Source organism: Martes martes (genome assembly GCF_963455335.1).
Source record: "Martes martes genome assembly, chromosome: 2".
NCBI classification, from domain to species: Eukaryota; Metazoa; Chordata; class Mammalia; order Carnivora; family Mustelidae; genus Martes; species Martes martes.
In genome coordinates, this window is record NC_137889.1 from 90,137,577 (window position 1) to 90,155,329 (window position 17,753).

Below are 17,753 nucleotides of genomic sequence, written 5' to 3' on the forward strand. Positions count from 1 at the left end.
TATTAATTCCTTCTCAAGTATGTAATTTGCAAATATTTCCCCTCATTTCATAGGTTGCGTTTTCATTTTACTTTCTTAATTTATATTCTTAGATTCTATTTTCCTGCCTTGTATCTTTTGGATTAGTTTGATTTGATAGAGGCTTATTTAGTTCATTGATTTTCCAGAATTGCTTCTTCTGGGAAACTTTCTTGAACCCCTCAAGTCCTTCTCCAATCAGAAACTGTATCCTTGATGCCTGATTACTTATTTTTACCTATCACGCCCTGGGTCATGGGTTGGTAATCTACACCTATGGGCAGCCTCATGTTTTTGTTATTAAAGTTTTATTGGAACACATCCACACTCACTTGTTTACATATTCTCTAAGGCTGTTTTCTGCTTCAGAGTGTCAGGGTTGAATAGTTGCACCAGAGACTGTATAGTCCCAAGCACAAATATTTACTGTTTGGATTTAAGAAGGAGTTTGCTGACTACTATACTAGACAGTAACCTGTGTGTCAGCAAGGAGAATTTTTAGTTTATGTTTTGTTCCACACCTGGCAAATAGTATGTGCTAAAATAATACTCATTAATTAATGGAGAAAAGACTAATTTTGTCAAAAGTACTTGGATTTTCATAGTGCTTTTATTCCCAAGATCTCAAAATTGTTTCCAGTATATCTGTGCCCCAAGAACTGGTTTACTAATCTCCATTGTCAACATCTGTTATCTTTTACAGTATTTATGAAAATTGGATAAATTATAGATCAAAAATTGGAAGTTTTATAGAATTCTATTTTATCAATGCCAAATGCATTGGGTTTATAGAGCTCTATTCTAATTATCTATATAATAACCATATATATAATAGATTAAATAATTTATTAATAGAAAATAAAATTCACAAGTCATGTTTTCTCTAAGGTAAACACAGCTAACTGTCGACTACCAGAAAATACTTTCATCATAGATGAATTCCCCAGTGGGTTGATCTTTCATGAAACTACAAGAAGACTGTTCTTTAGGGATAACAACCTGGTAAGACTAAAATTTTTATTTCTGAAAATTTTCATACTTTATAGGAGGACACATTAGTAGCTGGGTATCTTGTTGATAAATCAAGATTTGAATATTTCTTCATGGCAATGCTGAATTGCTAAATTAGATGATCACTGAAAACCTAAACACCTTTAACTCACAAAACAGATGCATTTTCTTAGAAAGTTTTCTAGCTACTTTGAATTTTTAAAAATAGATTGCAAAAAGAATAGAGGGAAACAATTTAAAATGATGAGGTAGGGGCGCCTGGGTGGCTCAGTGGGTTGAGCCTCTTCCTTCCGCTCAGGTCATGATCTCAGGGTTCTGGGATGAAGGGTTCTGGAATCGAGCCCCGCATCAGGCTCTCTGCTCAGCAGGGAGCCTGCTTCCCTGCTCTCTCTCTGTCTGCCTCTGCCTACTTGTGATCTCTGTCTGTTAAATAAATAAACAAAATCTTAAAAAAAAAAAGATGAGGTAAAGGAATGAAATTTTTTCCCTTTGAATTATTAAAACTATTATCTCTTGTTATTTTTTAGATACCTGCAGAAAACCTCAGTCCCATTATTTTCAGTGATTTTCCATTTATTTTTAATGTGCTATCCAAGATTCAATTATTACAAGCTGAGTCCCATTTGAAAATGCTGGTATGTATGCTCTACTTTTTTTTTATTATGCAAAAATTACAAACATATACAAAATAGAGATAATGATGTAATGAGCCCCATCACAAAGTTCCAGTCATCATCAACATTTTGCCCATCAACAATTTCCCCATGGATCACCTTTGTTGGTTTTATGGTTGTTACTATTTCAGCTGAAGTATTTTAAAGCAAATCCCAGACCCAATTTCCTTTCACCTTTCTATACTTCAGTGCATTGTTTCCGGTTGTTTCACTCTTATTCATGCCGAGATTTGTCAGTGGGTTCTGGTGGTGACCACATGATTCTTCTATTGTAATGTTTCCCGTCAACGCTTTGTTTAATAATTCTCTCTGTTGTTTTGATTGAGGTTTGCAAAATAGCATTATTTCTAATCATATCATTCCTTCCAAAGTTATTAATTGAATTCTGTAAAGAACTTTTCCTCATCAACCTGGGCCATTTGGCTACATTCATATAGGAAAGTAGAATGATGCTTAATTAAGCCTTTTTCTTTAATTATTAAATGTTGCCAGATCACTGTACAGAGAGGTTGTACTAATTTATGTTACTACCAGTAACATACACACTATAATCAACGCAGAGTGTTATCAAGCTTTGTGCTCTTTCTCAACTGAACAGGTTAATCATGATTATTTTGGCTAATTTTAATTGGTTTTCTCATTATTATATAATGTCTGAGTCCTCACTTTAGATAATATCCATTGTTTTCCTTCTGTGAGCAAATACTGAAATGATCTGGTAACTGCTCTTTCTCTCTCCCTTTCCTCTCCTCCTCTATCTAGTTGTTTTTTTTTTTTTTTTAAAGATTTTATTTATTTATTTATTTGACAGATAACAAGTAGGCAGAGAGAGAGAGTGGGGGGAAGCAGTTTCCCTGCTGAGCAGAGAGCCCAATGTAGGGCTCGATCCCAGGACCCTGGGATCATGACCTGAGCCAAAGGCAGAGGCTTTAACCCACTGAGCCACCCAGGTGTCCCATCCTCTATCCAGTTTTAGTTACTACTGTGATCTTAGTGTTTGGATTTCATATCTGCTTAAGATCTTGGAGCTTGATATGTAGCTCTGTCTGATATTTTTTAATTCCCAAATAACGGCTATGAGTCAATCAGTGAGTTTATTCTGTTTAACCATTTACTCTCTTCCTTCTGCTTCTTTTCGAGTCGTGGAATTATTCCCACAGAACATTTACATGCTATTTCATCTCTCTTAACCACCATTAGCGTTCATTCTCAGTTAAGCATTTGAGTGCTTACCCCACTCCCAGACATTATGCTAAAGATTTTCCAAACATGTTTTGATTGCTGAGGTCTGTCTAGGTTATTCCTCAGAAAAGGTTCCTATTTATACTTTAAAAACTCACAGGAATCAGGGGTGCCTGGGTGGCTCAGTTGGTTAATCGACTACTTTCGGCTCAGGTCATGATCTTGGAGGCCTGGGATCGAGTCCCACATCAGGCTCCCTGCTCTGCGGGGAGTCTGCTTCTCCCACTGACCTCTCCTCTCATGCTCTCTCTCTCTCTCTCAAGTAAATAAATAAAATCTTAAAAAAAACCCAAACTCACGGGAATCAGAAGTCATACCCATTCCTTTTATTAATAATTTAAAGGATACAGGCCATCTACGTGAAACGTGGAAAAGTCTGGGACATATGCAGAAAAGGAGCCACTTCAATTATAAAACATTTCCTTGATACTCTTAATTATGCAGCTTATGTGACATTTCCCAATGATCCATGCCCCATAAATCCATAAATTCCAGCTTTATTTATGTTAAGCAACCTAGGTGGGCAAGGTACATCCTGCTAAAAGCATTCCATAGGTAAAGACTCTCCCTCTTTATTACTAAATATTATTACTATTATTAGTGTCTGTCATCGGCATGTTCACAAGATTTCTTTTGTATCCCAGCCACCTCTTTTTACATTTTCCTAACATCCCTGGTAATGGGAGAAATTATGTTTCCTTTAAACTGGTCCCTCCCTTGCGGTATTTTCTTCTACGGCAGTATTCAGTGTAGCAGGTCTACTGGTAGTGAGGGGTTAGTGAGGGCTGTGTGTATAGAGGAACCAGGCAGCTTGGATATGATGAAGGATCGGGAAAGGTCTGAGTACGAGAAAACTCTCAGTTGTAGTTGTCATGGGTGAAAGTAGAAAGGAGACTCCACAATCCTGACCTCCAAAGGAAAGAGGATGGGCATATTCAAAACTGTAAACTCCAAACTATATTATCAATTCACATGCATAAATGTGGAAAGAGGAAACCAATACATGGGGAATTGGGGTAGAGCAACTTGAAAATAAGATAAAATGCAGGTTTCCTGCCTAATTCTCGGTTAGGTGAAAGAAAGTTGGGGCTACAGCAGGCCACATATACCTCTCCCTGCTATAATGAGTGGAGGATGTTGCTGGCCACTCCCTGTCACTCAGAGCCACGGGTCGTGGTGCTCAGCATTCAGTATTGCTGAATTGTCCCAGAGCCGCAGACTCCTGGGCCACCAGAAGAGATGACCTATAATCGGGAAGGACCAGAAATGCCACCTGTTTCATCTCCCTACAAACCTGGAACTTTTTTATAATGAACATATTCAGGAAAAACCAGAAGAATCTAGTGGAATCATGTACAATTTCTCAAGATATAGTAGTGGAAGAGATCTGGGACAGGCTTTCCCAAGCCCAGAGTCACACAGACGCTTCTCTGTGATGCTTGTAAGAATGCTGCTATGGGTAACCACACCCAGCCTGGAAACCTGGAATAGGATAGCTATTATCCACCTGTCTTGTTGTCACTGTTTGCGGGACAGGTCCCAAAGACAGCTACAATGGTTTGTGAGTCCTAATACTCCTTTTTGTCCTTAGGATATAGCAGAAGCCCTAGAGAAGTGTTAAAGCTCAAAGCAAGGCTAGTAAGTCCAATACTAGATTTCTAATCCAAGGGGGTTCAGCAGAAATAAGATATTGACTAGAGTATAAAGAAATGTTGAAAATTCAGAAAAGCTAAAGTACTATGTAGAGCGACTGAGAGCAGGTAAAAAGTGAGGCCACTGGTGGCACATTTTTAGAGGGCTCCCCTATGAATCAGGTAGGTGGATCACAGTTATTTGAACAAGAGTGGATCTTCTCTGAGCAAGTCTTTCCTCTGATCTTTTTCCTACTTCAACATCATCCCCGAGCTCCTATGCTACCCTTATATTCTTGGGGATTATGGTGCTAAAACTCTGCTTCTTAAGACTGATGGTGGATGAATGATTCAGCGTATTGAATACCGCTCTTGCCTTTAAGGATCATGTTTACTTTGAATGAGATCGCTTGTATTACTTAGCTGTACCTCCATGGTGACTAATGCCCTGAATATAATTCCTAGATGCCATGGTTTCACAGATCCTGGGATCTCCTTATCTTCCATGGTATAGTGTAGATATGATGGCCTTTTTTCCAAAATAATTACAATCTGAGTATATAGCGAAGTATATAGCAATAGTAGGCATGAGCATATGCTATGCAGACTACATTTATTTGAAATAGTAAACACTTCGTAGTGTTCCTGTGAGATTCCTAAAATATTTCTTTCTTTCTTTCTTTCTTTCGTTCTTTTTTTTAGGACTTAAAACAGAGAGAATACCTGGATTGGGGGCAAGGAATTCTTCTGTTCAATGAATCCCCTACATTTAAACTTAGAGTCAGACGAGGTCACCTAGTTGAAGATGCTCTGCGTCAGTTAAGCCAAGTTGAAGACACCAACCTCTGTAAAGGATTAGTGGTAAAGTAAAAGTCTCTTTGGACATTTTTACTAACGTGAAGGGGAAACATTTGTATAATACAGCAAAGGAAGAGTCTGCTTTTGCACCTATAGTTATCAGCTGTAGGTTTCCAGAATTCTGGGGTGCCAGGCTGGCTCAGTTGGTAGAGTATGTGACTCTGGATCTTGAGGTTGAGAGACTGAGCCCCACACTGGGCAAAGAGATTCCTTAATTAAAAAAAAAAATAATTCCTTGCTTACCCTTTAGAGAAAAGCTATGGAATGTTTAATTGAATGTTGGGATTCTGTGTAAACTATTAATTACCTATAGCTACAAAACTGCTGCATAATGAACCATCCTAAAGCTTAATGACTTAAAAAGATAATATTATATTATAGAGATCTGAAATTCAGCTAAGGATCTCCTAATTTAGGTTGAATGCACTTGGGTTGATTTGTAGATTTTTGTCTGCACTTATTCACGTGTTTGGGAGTTAGGCAGGAACTGGCTGATCTAGGCTAGATTAAGCTTGGCTGGGGCAGTGTCGCTGTTTCCTGTGCTTTTCATCTTCCTGGGACCAGCATGCATGTTCTTCTCACTTCTGTGCCAAAGGTATAAGATAGCAAACCCAATCACACAACTAACATGGTTTAGTCAAAGCAAGTTACGTGGCTGAACCCAAGTCAAGGGCTGATGAAATATATTCAGCCTCTTTGGAGGAAGGAATTGCAAAGTCACACACCACAGACATGGATCAAGGAGGGTAAAACATATTGATGCAATCAATAAGCAGCAGGTAGAAGAGATACTTTTCCCACATTTTGGCTCTTGTTTTAGTCATAGAGTATCCACTATATTGGTTCTAATTCTAGTCATCTTTCCCTTTATCCTTTGTGGGTACCTGTAGGGTGTGTATTGTGTTTATCTCAGATCATCTGCCCTATTGAGGCCATAGAATAATAAGTAACTCTTTAGATAAAAGCTGGACTCTGTCCAGTGGGAATGATTTTCCTGGTATAAGCCATAAGAAGGAGACTTAGGTTCTCAGAGAAGAAACCAGAACCTAGAGGTTGGGCTCAGCCAAGAGAGGGATATTTCCCAACCTGGGACTGAATGGCAAACAAACTATTTTATAAGCCAGACTTTGTAGTTGTATATTTCATTATGTATCCACTTTCTTTTAAATCTTCATTATGAGGAAATCAATAGAGAATTACTCCATCCACAGGAGATATCAGAGAGGTAGAAGGTGAACTTCAAGGTAGGTCTAATCGAAATGTAGACTCTTGAACAAGGCAAGGTTGTCAAAGCCAGTTATGTGTGGGTCCTGACCACAGTGAAGGCAGACTTGCTGGTTTAAGTGAGGAGAAATTGGAAAAGTGGAAGTAAGCTTCATTTGTTATTGGGATATCCAGGTAGAACGTAAGGTGGGCACTTGGAGATGAGATGGTAGTGTGTGGCCAGGGAGTCGGGTGAGGGATGGCAGAGATATAATTTTAAGGCAAAGAAAGGAGAAAGAGAATGCCTAGTGGGGCTTAGTGATGCTTATATTTAAAAAAAAAAAAAAAAAAAAAAAAGCTGATTAAGTGTCCAGCTCTTCATTTTGGCTCAGGTTGTGATCTCAGGATTATGGGTATGAGCCGTGCTTCAGGCTCCACACTCAGCGGGGAGTCTGCTTCAGACTCTTTCTCCCTCTCCCTCGGCCCCTCCCTCCCTGTGAGAGTACACGCTCTCTCTCTGTCAAAAATAATAAATATTAAATAATCAGATAAATAAGAAAGAAAAATAAAATCTTTAAAAACAAACAAATAAGATACAAAGAAATTGGCCAGGAAAGGAAGCAGAAAAGTAGTTAGAGTGGTAACAGGAAAACTGGGACAATATTGGCCATAAAGGTCGATTTTAGAGAAGGACATTTCCTACAGCATAACTTTTAACAAAGCTAGAACAGTTTTGGCTTCTCAGACTTCATACTTGGGTAGGTTAAGCTGCCATACATGTTCAGTGTGAATAGTGTTAAGTTGAAAATATTATAAAAAAATGAATTTTTTCAAAAATATTTAAAAAAATAAATAAGGGGCTCCTGGCTGGCTCAGCCAGTTGGAGCATGCAACTCTTGATCTCAGGATTGTGAGTTTGAGCCCCATGTTGGGTGTACAGATTCCTTAAAACTAAAATCTTTGAAAAAGTAAAATGAAATTAAGAAGGAAATAATAGGGACGCCTGGGTGGCTCAGTTGGTTAAGCGGCTGCCTTCGGCTCAGGTCATGATCCCAGCGTCCTGGGATCGAGTCCCACATCGGGCTCCTTGCTCCGCAGGGAGCCTGCTTCTGACTCTGCCACTCTGTCTGCCTGTGCTCTCTCTCTCTCTGACAAATAAATAAATAAAATCTTTAAAAAAAAAAAAAAAAAAGAAGGAAATAATAGTAGAACTGAAGAAAGAAAAATAAAAGGATAGTTCATAAATGAGAGCTATGGGCCGTCTGGTCTGATGGTTCCTTCAAAGGTGCTAAAGCCAGGGTGACTGGGAGGGTAATTTGTCAGAAGTTCTAATGACGGAAGAGGCAGGAGAAAAAGCTATCGACTGGAGCCAAAGTTGTAAAATCTGAATGATGAGAAGAAGATAGACAGTAAGACGGAAGAACCAGGGACCTGAAGCACATCAAAATGTTGTTTGAGACTCTGGTCAAAATAATCGGTGGATGCTTAGTCTTGCTAGAACCCCTTTTTACTTGGTTCATGTGGCGGTGTAGAGGACGCACACACACACTAATCTGACTGTGACTAGGTTCACGGCATCTGCAGCTCAGCAGGAAATTGAGGGAGAACAGATTACGGTGAGGTGTGGGATTGAAGGGGTATGGGATTCCAGGAATTCTGATGATGGCAGGAAGTTTGAAACTTTTCCACGAAGATCAAGGCATCCTATTTTAAATCTGAGCCTGTGAATGTGTTCTCTTTCCTCAGATTGAATTTACTAAAGAAATATGTTCTCAGGGGTACGGGGTAATAGCCGAGTTCTTCTACTATATATTTGAAGAGATGACCAAGACAGAATATGGAATGTTCATATATCCTGAAGAAGGTTCTTACATGTGGTTTCCTGTCAGCGTAAGTCTTTTATTTTCTTACAGTTTTCCAGGACAGAAAAAGTATACCATATACTGCAACACGAAAACCATAATAATAATAATGTAAATTACTTAGGGGCTATTAGAAAAGCAGAATCTCAGGTCCCACCCCAGATCAGAGCATGTATTCTGTAAGATCCCCAGGTGCTTCTATGCATGTTAAATATATTTTTTAAAGATTTTATTTATTTATTTGACACAGAGAGAGAGAGATCACAAGTAGGCAGAGAGGCAGGCAGAGAGAGAGAGAGGGAAGCAGGCTCCCTGCTGAGCAGAGAGCCCAATGTGGGGCTCAATCCCAGGACCCTGGGATCATGACCTGAGCCAAAGACAGAGGCTTTAACCCACTGAGCCATCCAGGCGCCCCAGCATGTTAAATTTTGTTTTTTTGCATGTTAAATTTTTAAATAGCTTTTATGAAGTATATTTCAGATACAATAACCTACACATCAGGTGTTCAATTTGGTTAAGTTTTGATTACAAATATATCCATGAAACTATCACCACAATCAAAATAATGAACATATTCATCATTCCCCCAAATTTCCTCATACCCCTTTCTAATCCCACCCTCCACACACTTCCTGCCCCATGCCCACACAGCCACTGATCGGATTTTTGTCATTCTGGAGTACTTTGAATTTCCTAGAATTTTATAGAAATTCTAAGATTTCTATTTCAGGGCCAGCTTTGCTGTTAGCAATGAATGACATTAGTGAATGACATTGGGCTACTTATGTAATAGCCTCAATCTACATGCTCTATTTACTTCTTACAGCTATTGTAAGCATAAATGTTAAAAATGCATTTAGAGGGATGCATGGGTGGCGTAATTGGTTAAGCACCTGCCTTCGGCTTAGGTCACAATCCCAGGGTTCTGGGATCAAGTCCCAGGTTGTCCCCTGCTCAGCAGGGAGTCTGCTTCTCCATCTGCCCACCGCTCTCCCCCTGCTTGTGCTCTCTCTCTGATAAATAAATAAATAAGTAAATAAAATATTTTTTAAAAATGCATTTAGGATTTTCAGGCTAGTTTTCTCTTGGCTGTGCTCTAGTGATGGTCTGGCAAGGGGTGGCCAGTGTTTTCCCTCATCTGGGACTACAAAGTGCAAAGAGTAAAGCCGTTTCATCAGGACTCTTTCCTTGCCCACCTTCACTGTCAACAGCATCAGTCACCTTCCCTGACCCATATGCTTGTCCCTGTCAGCACACCTAGGCTGAGGGCAGTATCACTGAAGGGGACACACTTGTCTGACACACATGACATGCCTGATGCACAATGAAAGTGCAGATAAAGAGTACTCTTCCTTCTGCTGTGTCTTTTTTCTACATGAATTTGAAGGCAAAGATGATAACATTAAATAATGACAACCTTGGCTTATAAGGCCATCTGAGCGTATTTTTTTAATATTCCAGATACACTTTCAGAAACAAAAAGTAAATTCATTTATTTAATATTCTGAACTATTAGCTTATATTTTATCTTAAGGAAGAAATTTAAATTGTATTAAAGCCTGTGTAAGAAGCTCAAACTTTCTTTTCCTGAAACCCACTTTGTTCCTAATTTGTGACTTTTAGAAAAGGAAACCAAAACCAATTTTTACTAATCTCTTTATCCTTTTGGATTATTGATTATTTCTAATACCTTAGGGATTTTCTTTTTCTTCTCCTTTTCCAGCCTGTATTTGAAAAGAAGAGATATTTCCTTTTTGGGATCCTGTGTGGACTCTCCCTAAACAACTCAAATGTTGCCAACCTTCCTTTTCCACTGGCTCTGTTTAAGAAACTTCTGGACCAAAAGCCATCATTGCAAGATTTAAAAGAACTCAGTCCTCTTCTGGGAAAGTAAGTAATATTTTTCCAGAACTATGTTAAGTCTCAGTTATTCAGGAACAAATGATGTTAATCACACATACACACAGAGACAAGGTCTTCAGTTTCTATAAATGTATACTCTTTTGATGAATTTGAATCTTAGCCTGACTTATAATAAAGTATGCCTTCAAGAATAAGGAAAAGCCAAGTGCTCTTCTAATTATCAACCTACAACAGAGCCTAGTATCTTAAATTTATCTAGATGGAAACTGTACACAGTATTCTTTTTTTTTTTTTTGAAAGACTTTATTTATTCATTTAGAGAGAGACAGACAGCAGGGGTGGAGGGCCAGAGAGACAGAGAGGGAGAAAGAGAATCTCAAGCAGACTCCACACTCAGCCCAGAGCTCAATGAAGCTCAATCCTGAGGTCATTAAGAGCAGGATGCTTAACCAATGAGCCACCCAGGTGCCCCGGAAATAATATTTTTAATGAGAACCATGCATGCTACATTTATTTTCATAAATCATATTTAGTCATTTAATTAATTAATTAATTTTTAAAGATTTTATTTATTTATTTGACGGAGAGAGAGAGCACAAGCAGGGGGAGAAGCAGGCAGAGGGAGAGGGAGAAGCAGGCCCCCCTGCAGATCAGGGAGTCAGATCTGGGGCTTGAATCCCAGGATCATGCCCTGAGTTGAAGGTAGATGCTTAACCCACTGAGTCCCGCAGGCACTGTCATTTAATTTATTTAAATTCATCAGCATGTCATCAACTCTATTTTTTAAGTACTGAAAAATACTTGTTCTAAGTTAGTATATGTGCTGCCGAAGCGAGCACTATTTGTTCTAAGTTAAAAGGTAAACTATATCCTGTGAGGAAAATCCTAGCAACATAGATGATAGACAAAGATTAGTATTGCCGATATATAAATATAAATATATATGTGTGTGTGTCATCACAGATAAATATGGCTGAGGGTATGTGTGTGTATACACACACATGCACACACACACACACACATATGGCTAATCAAAAAATGAAAATATGCTCAATCTTCCTAGTACTTAAGGAAATATGAATGAAAATGAGATGTCCTTTTTGTGCTTACAGACTGACAAATGTTAAAAAGTTTTTCATAAAATACACAATTGGCAACAGATCGAAAAGGATTCTCTTCTGATGTACTATTTGTGTAAGAGTAAACTGCCTGGATTTACACTATATGCCCTGACACTCTAGAGAACAGGGCTTCTCAACCTTGGCAACACTGAGATTAGGGGCTAGATAATTCTTTGTTGTGGAAGGCTGATCTGGGCATTGTAGGGTATTTAACAGCTAAGGGGGCTGCTACCCACTAGATGCCAGTAGTGACCTTCCCTCTAATTGTAACAACCAAAGATATCTCCAGATTTTGCCAAATGTCCTCTAGGGGTCAAAATCTCCCCTGATAGGGAATCACTGGTCTATAGGAAGGGGCTACTTTCTGTAATTTCCATCAAGACACAGCAGTGTCTATGTATTAGCAGTGGCTCAACAAAACTGTAAAAACAAGGTTAACTCTAAGAAGAGGGAGTGGGAAGGTAAGGACATTTACGTGGCATTTTATACGTTTCTTTATTGTTCAAGAGTTTTTCTACTGAACATTTGTTATTTTTGAAATTTGAGAAGATCGAGAATATAATTTTTATTTTTTAATTAAATATTACTTTTTAAATGAAAATTTTCATTAGGAATTTGCAAGTTCTAGATAATGAAGCTGATGACATTGGAGAAGAACTTGACATATATTTTTCTGTGAGTACCAATGTAGTTTAGCTTTCATCTGTTTTTTACAATAATTTTTATTATATTACCTTAAATATGGGATTTCTTTTTAAAAAAATTTTCCACCCTGCCCCCTTGGGATTCCTTTTTTGAGCATATTTCACTTCTGTATTATATGACTTTCCTCCCACCTGCTCCTCCTTTGATACCTTATGTTTATATAGTCTCAAAGAAAGTGAAAATACAGCAATTATGCAATCAGTGTGAACAACGTAAACCACTAAATGCTTAAGACTACATACAGCATATACTAGGGTATGCTTTTTAATTTTTATATGTATTTAAAAGGCTGAACTACGTAATAATTTAGTTCCCAGTTATTATTAGTTATAGGGAAGAATGTCCTGGCAATAATGGTATTGTGGTTGTGTTGGGAAGGAAGAATTTATTCTTTCAAAGTCCTTCTAGTTGGACTAAGAATCAAATTGACATGACAAAGATTAAAGGAGAATATCAGATTTAATTTTGTATGTGCAAGGAATCCATCCAGACATGGAAATTCCAAAGACAGGCAAAATGACGTATTTATGTCATTCTGAACTAAGGAGAAGGGGGTAGGGGCCTAGGACTTCAGAGGGAAGAAATGCAACTTACAGGAAGATGAAAAAGAGCAAATGTTTGGTAAACAAATGTTTGTTGGGCGGCTCAGAAACAATGGGACATAGAGGACTTTTTTTTTTTTTTTAAGATTTTATTTATTTATTTGACAGAGAGACAGCAAGAGAGGGAACACAAGCAGGGGGAGTGGGAGAGGGAGAAGCAGGCTTCCTGCCAAGCAGGGAGCCCCATGCGGGGTTCAGTTCCAGGACCCTGGGATCATGACCTGAGCCGAAGGCAGATGCTTAACAACTGAGCCACCCAGGTGCCCCAACATAGAGGACTTTGATCAAATGAGCCTTGCTAGGTTCCTCTCTGTCCACCAGGCCTAGTTCAGAGTCTATGTAGTTGTCTGTGGTGGTAGCTCTCTTCCTGGAGCAGGTCCTCTATCTAAATTATTTTTAGACAGTTGTTGGGGGAGGTAAAGAGCTTTTCCTCAATCTGTTGGAGGTTTTAAAATTTTTGTTACTTTTTTCTGATTCTGCTGGGTTTTAATTGCTTTTAACTCAGAAATAATCTTTATGCTAAAGTGGCCCCTCAATAGGGTGACCTGCCCGTGGCCCCTGCAGTTGAATTATTCAGACTTTCTTTCATATTTGGTACTGAATATATTTTGGTTACAGATATACTGGGACAAAAAGGATGTTGATTTAATTCCAAATGGGATCTCCGTACCTGTGGACCAAAGCAATAAGTAAGTTTTGAGACTTAGAACATCTGCTATGAATACACATAACATGTTTGTTACCACTATAATTTACACATGTATTTTAGATTTTCAGATGATCATTTTAGCTCCTCATCTCTGAGAAAGATTAAAAAGTTTACAGGTTAAGAGAATGGGGAGGGGCGCCTGGGTGGCTCAGTGGGTTAAAGCCTCTGCCTTCGGCTCAGGTCATGATCCCAGGGTCCTGGGATTGAGCCCCACATCAGGTTCTCTGCTCAGCGGGGAGCCTGCTTCCCTTCCTCTCTCTCTGCCTGCCTCTCTGCCTACTTGTGCTCTCTGTCAAATAAATAAATAAAATCTTAAAAAAAAAAGAGAGAGAATGGGGAAAAGGAGTCAGGATTAAATATTTCCTTTGCAGAACTTTTCACTAGTTACCACTTAACAATTATTTTTGAGCCCTTCCTCTGTACCAGATCCTATTCTGGGTGCCAGAGAGACAGCTGTGAAACAGACAAAACCTGGAGCTTCAATTCCAGTGGGGCAGAAAGACCATATATAACTAAATTATTATGTAATATGATGTCAATAAGGATGAGCACTGTGACAAAAGTTAATTAAGAGATTTACAGTAGTGTCATGCTGGAACCAGCTGGCATCTGCTTGTGAGAGCTGATTGTTCAATTTTCAAAAATTTTGAGAGTTTATTATTGAGGTATTAATAGCATGAAATCAGCCATCGTAGGAATATTTATACCACAAAACTGGCAAATGCTGCAAATGAGGGTTCCCTTCCATTTTCTTCTCTTTAGAGAACTGGTTGTTAACCATTTACCAGCACACTACTGGTTCCAGGGGATGGCAGAAGGTGGTCAGATACTACACTCTGCTAGGGCAGTCCCTGAAACTGGGTGGGAGACTTCCATGTTTCTGGTGGCTGTCAGGTGGCTGTCAGGTGGACATACCTTCTTCCTGCCGTCAGGAAGTTCATCAGGGCGGGGGGGAGACAGACTTTTGCAGAAATGATTTCCACACAGTGACACATGATGTGAGAGAGAAGGTAGAGGGGAACAGTGGATCAACCCTGAGAACTAGTCCTGTTGCTATGGACCTCTCTGATGGTTGACAGAAGTCAGCATGTAAGGAGGGAGCAGTGCATGCTATGGCCCCAACTCTAAGAAAGACGGGGAGCTCCCCCCCTGCAACTATCAAAGGTCAAAGATTCAGATGCCAAGTGGGAAGAGGCTGCTGTGTCAGGCAGTAGTCAGATCCAAAAGTTTGGAATTTACCCTAAGGGCAATGGAAAGAAAGCCTTCGAAAGATTTTAAGCCAGAGAATTACATGTACAGATGACTGTTTTAAAAGTATATCTCTCTCGGAGGGAAAGAGCAGCAAAACAAAGTCTTTGTCCTTCTGCTACACACTTCAAGGTGTCTTCCTTCAGCTGGCCACAGGTTTTTACTTCCCTCTGAATAATTTACTTTTCTTTCTTAATAGAAATTGTTAAAAAAAATTGTTAAAAGGGCAAAATAGAGAATATTTTAGGCAGTGGTGAAACATGTTATTGGCTTTTTTTTTCTTCCCTCAAGGAAAGAATATGTTTCTGCATGCATTGATTACATTTTTGACACCTCTGTAAACGCAGTTTATGAGGAATTTCAGAGAGGATTTTATAAAGTCTGTGACAAGGAAATACTTGTTAAACTTTTCCAGCCCAAAGAACTGATGACAGCAATGGTTGGAAATACTGACTATGACTGGAAGCAGTTTGAAGAGGTTAGTGATAACCGAAGTCCCCCCACTTCTTCCAAACAACTTCTATATATTCCCCCTAAAATCCATTTTTCTCCCTCTTTTTCTCAAGAATTCACAATATAATCAAGGATACCACAAATCACATCCAACTATACTGATGTTTTGGAAAGCTTTCCACAAATTAACTCTGGAGGAGAAGAGAAAATTCCTCTGTAAGTATTACTAATAGATGGATTTATAATTATGTATCTTTTTAAAAGATAAATATTTGCCATGAAGTCATTATTAAATGTTTTATTTAATTGAATAATTTATTTAAGTAATATCTACACCCAACATAAGGCTTAAAACTTACCACCCCAAGATCAAGACTAGCATGCTCTTCCAACTGAGCCATTCAGGCACCCCACCATGAAGTCATTCTTTTTTTTTTTTAATCATCTTTTTTTTTTAAGATTTTATTTATTTATTTGAGAGAGCTCACAAGTAGGCAGAGAGGCAGGCAGAGAGAGGGGGGAGGAAGCAGGCTCCCTGCTGAGCAGAGAGCCCAATGTGGGGCTCCATCCCAGGACCCTGGGATCATGACCTGAGCCGAAGGCAGAGGCTTAACCAACTGAGCCACTCAGGTGCCCCCATGAAGTCATTCTTAATAGTGGGTCACACGTGTTTACAGCAAAGCCAGGCTTCCTAAATCAATGTTCTTTCTCTTATATAAGCCTGGTTTCCCATTGAAAAAAAAAAAATATTGCTAGTTGCCTTCTAATCAAGCCTTCACTCTCACATTCTTATCTTTGTTTATCAAAATCCTATGGAATTAGGACTATGTATATTTTTCTAATACTATTTTAGAAATAATACTAGTAGCAATTCCACTGATGATAATACCAATGCCTTTATTGTGTGCTTAACTCTGTGTCAAGCATTGTACTGACCACTTCCTATCTGTTACCTCCCTTTATCCTAATAGCCATGTTTTGAGGTACGGTACTTATTTTTTTCCTCATTTCAGATCTGAGGAAAAGAGGCTTGATGCGTTTAGTAGTTTGCCTATATTCAGACAGCTGGTGAGTGTGAGAAACAGACTCTGAACCCACTAGGCTGATCCAAAGCCAAGGCTCTGAACCAATAAACTGTGGCTTGTGATACGAGAACTTCTCTTGGTGGGAACCCTAAGGTTTCCCTTGGACAGATTTAATGACTTATTCTCTCATCTCCCTTCCCATTTTTCAGTCATTCTGTAGATATTAATCTTTTTGCTATTTTCGTTGTTCTTGAGGACATCGGAGGACAATTCCAACTTCACAAACCTATTCTCCACAATCCCTGTCTAATCTCTCTTAATGAGAGGGAAACTTGCTTCAGCCCATTGATTCCACTGTCTGTGCATTCAGTGAGTTTACTTACATCTTCATAGTTCTAACATTTTCTTGGGCTTTCCCCTTCTGCCTTTCCTGGAGAACTAACTAGCCAGATGTGACCCCTGTAGTCTCCCTGCTCCCCCAGCTGGGTACCGCCTGTCAGTCTCAGGGCCTGTTCACCTCAGCCTTCCTAGCTGAGCTAAATTAAACTTCCATGTATCTTGCTCTTCTCTTTTCATGTATGTGATTTTCCCTAATTAGACTATGAACTCACTGAGGACAAAGACCAGATGTCATAATTTTTCTATGCTCTACATGGCCCTATGTGGCTCTCTCTACACAAGGGTACTCAGTGGTATCTATTGAATGAAGTGATTCATTTCTTCCTTTTCATTTTACGTTTTGCTCTTGCTATGAAATATCTTAACCAAAATTTATTCCTTTCTAGTTTTTCTTAGGGGAAATGACAGACTGCCTGTAAGAGGCAAACAGGAAATGGGAATCATATTTCGCTGTCCTGAAACTTTCCGTGAAACAGATTACCCAAGAGCGCTGACCTGTCACAGTATTCTGGACCTTCCTAAATATTCTACAATGGAAAAAGTGGAGGAAGCCCTTCAAGTAGCCATCAACAGCAACAGGGGATTTGCCTCTGTCCAAGTCACAGAGCAACAGTGATCCTGCGAGTTTCAGTGAGGCCTCAGAGCCTTAAGCCCTCATCCTTCGACTCTTCTGTTCTTCCTTAGGTCTAAGTAGCACAAAGTGTTGACAAGTTTTAGGCAGAATTAGTTGACAAATGTTGGGATAAACAATAAAATGATGAATCAAGAGGGATTAAAAAAAAGTGATTTTTAAAAATGAATCAACATGGGGTGCCTGGGTGGCTCAGTGGGTTAAAGCCTCTGCCTTGGGCTCAGGTCAGGATCCCAGGGTCCTGGGATCGAGCCCCGCATCGGGCTCTCTGCTCAGCAGGGAGCCTGCTTCCTCCTCTGTCTCTGCCTGCCTCTCTGCCTACTTGTGATCTCTGTCCAATAAATAAATAAATAAATCTTTAAAAAAAAAAAAAAAAAAGAATCAACATTTCTTGATCCCTGAATTTGTTATCAGAATGTTTGTTTTTTACCAAATTATTCCTGAACAGTAATTATCATTTAAAAATAAACTGAATATTAAAAGCTAATAGATTTTTTT

General features: G+C 39.0%; 1 protein-coding gene across 1 annotated transcript in view; it reads left to right on the forward strand.

Annotated features, from left to right (window-relative positions):
* HERC6 (HECT and RLD domain containing E3 ubiquitin protein ligase family member 6) overlaps positions 1 to 17,615 on the forward strand; it is a 60,484-nt gene extending 42,869 nt beyond the window's left edge. Inside the window, exons 14-23 of the mRNA XM_080830772.1 lie at positions 907 to 1,020; positions 1,557 to 1,664; positions 5,279 to 5,437; positions 8,384 to 8,527; positions 10,223 to 10,389; positions 12,095 to 12,158; positions 13,409 to 13,479; positions 15,039 to 15,225; positions 15,314 to 15,416; positions 17,011 to 17,615. Of these exons, the coding sequence (XP_080686898.1) occupies positions 907 to 1,020; positions 1,557 to 1,664; positions 5,279 to 5,437; positions 8,384 to 8,527; positions 10,223 to 10,389; positions 12,095 to 12,158; positions 13,409 to 13,479; positions 15,039 to 15,225; positions 15,314 to 15,416; positions 17,011 to 17,240 (1,347 nt within the window). The 3' untranslated portion in view covers positions 17,241 to 17,615. The remainder of the gene's footprint in view (positions 1 to 906; positions 1,021 to 1,556; positions 1,665 to 5,278; positions 5,438 to 8,383; positions 8,528 to 10,222; positions 10,390 to 12,094; positions 12,159 to 13,408; positions 13,480 to 15,038; positions 15,226 to 15,313; positions 15,417 to 17,010) is intronic.
* Positions 17,616 to 17,753: the final 138 nt, after the last annotated feature.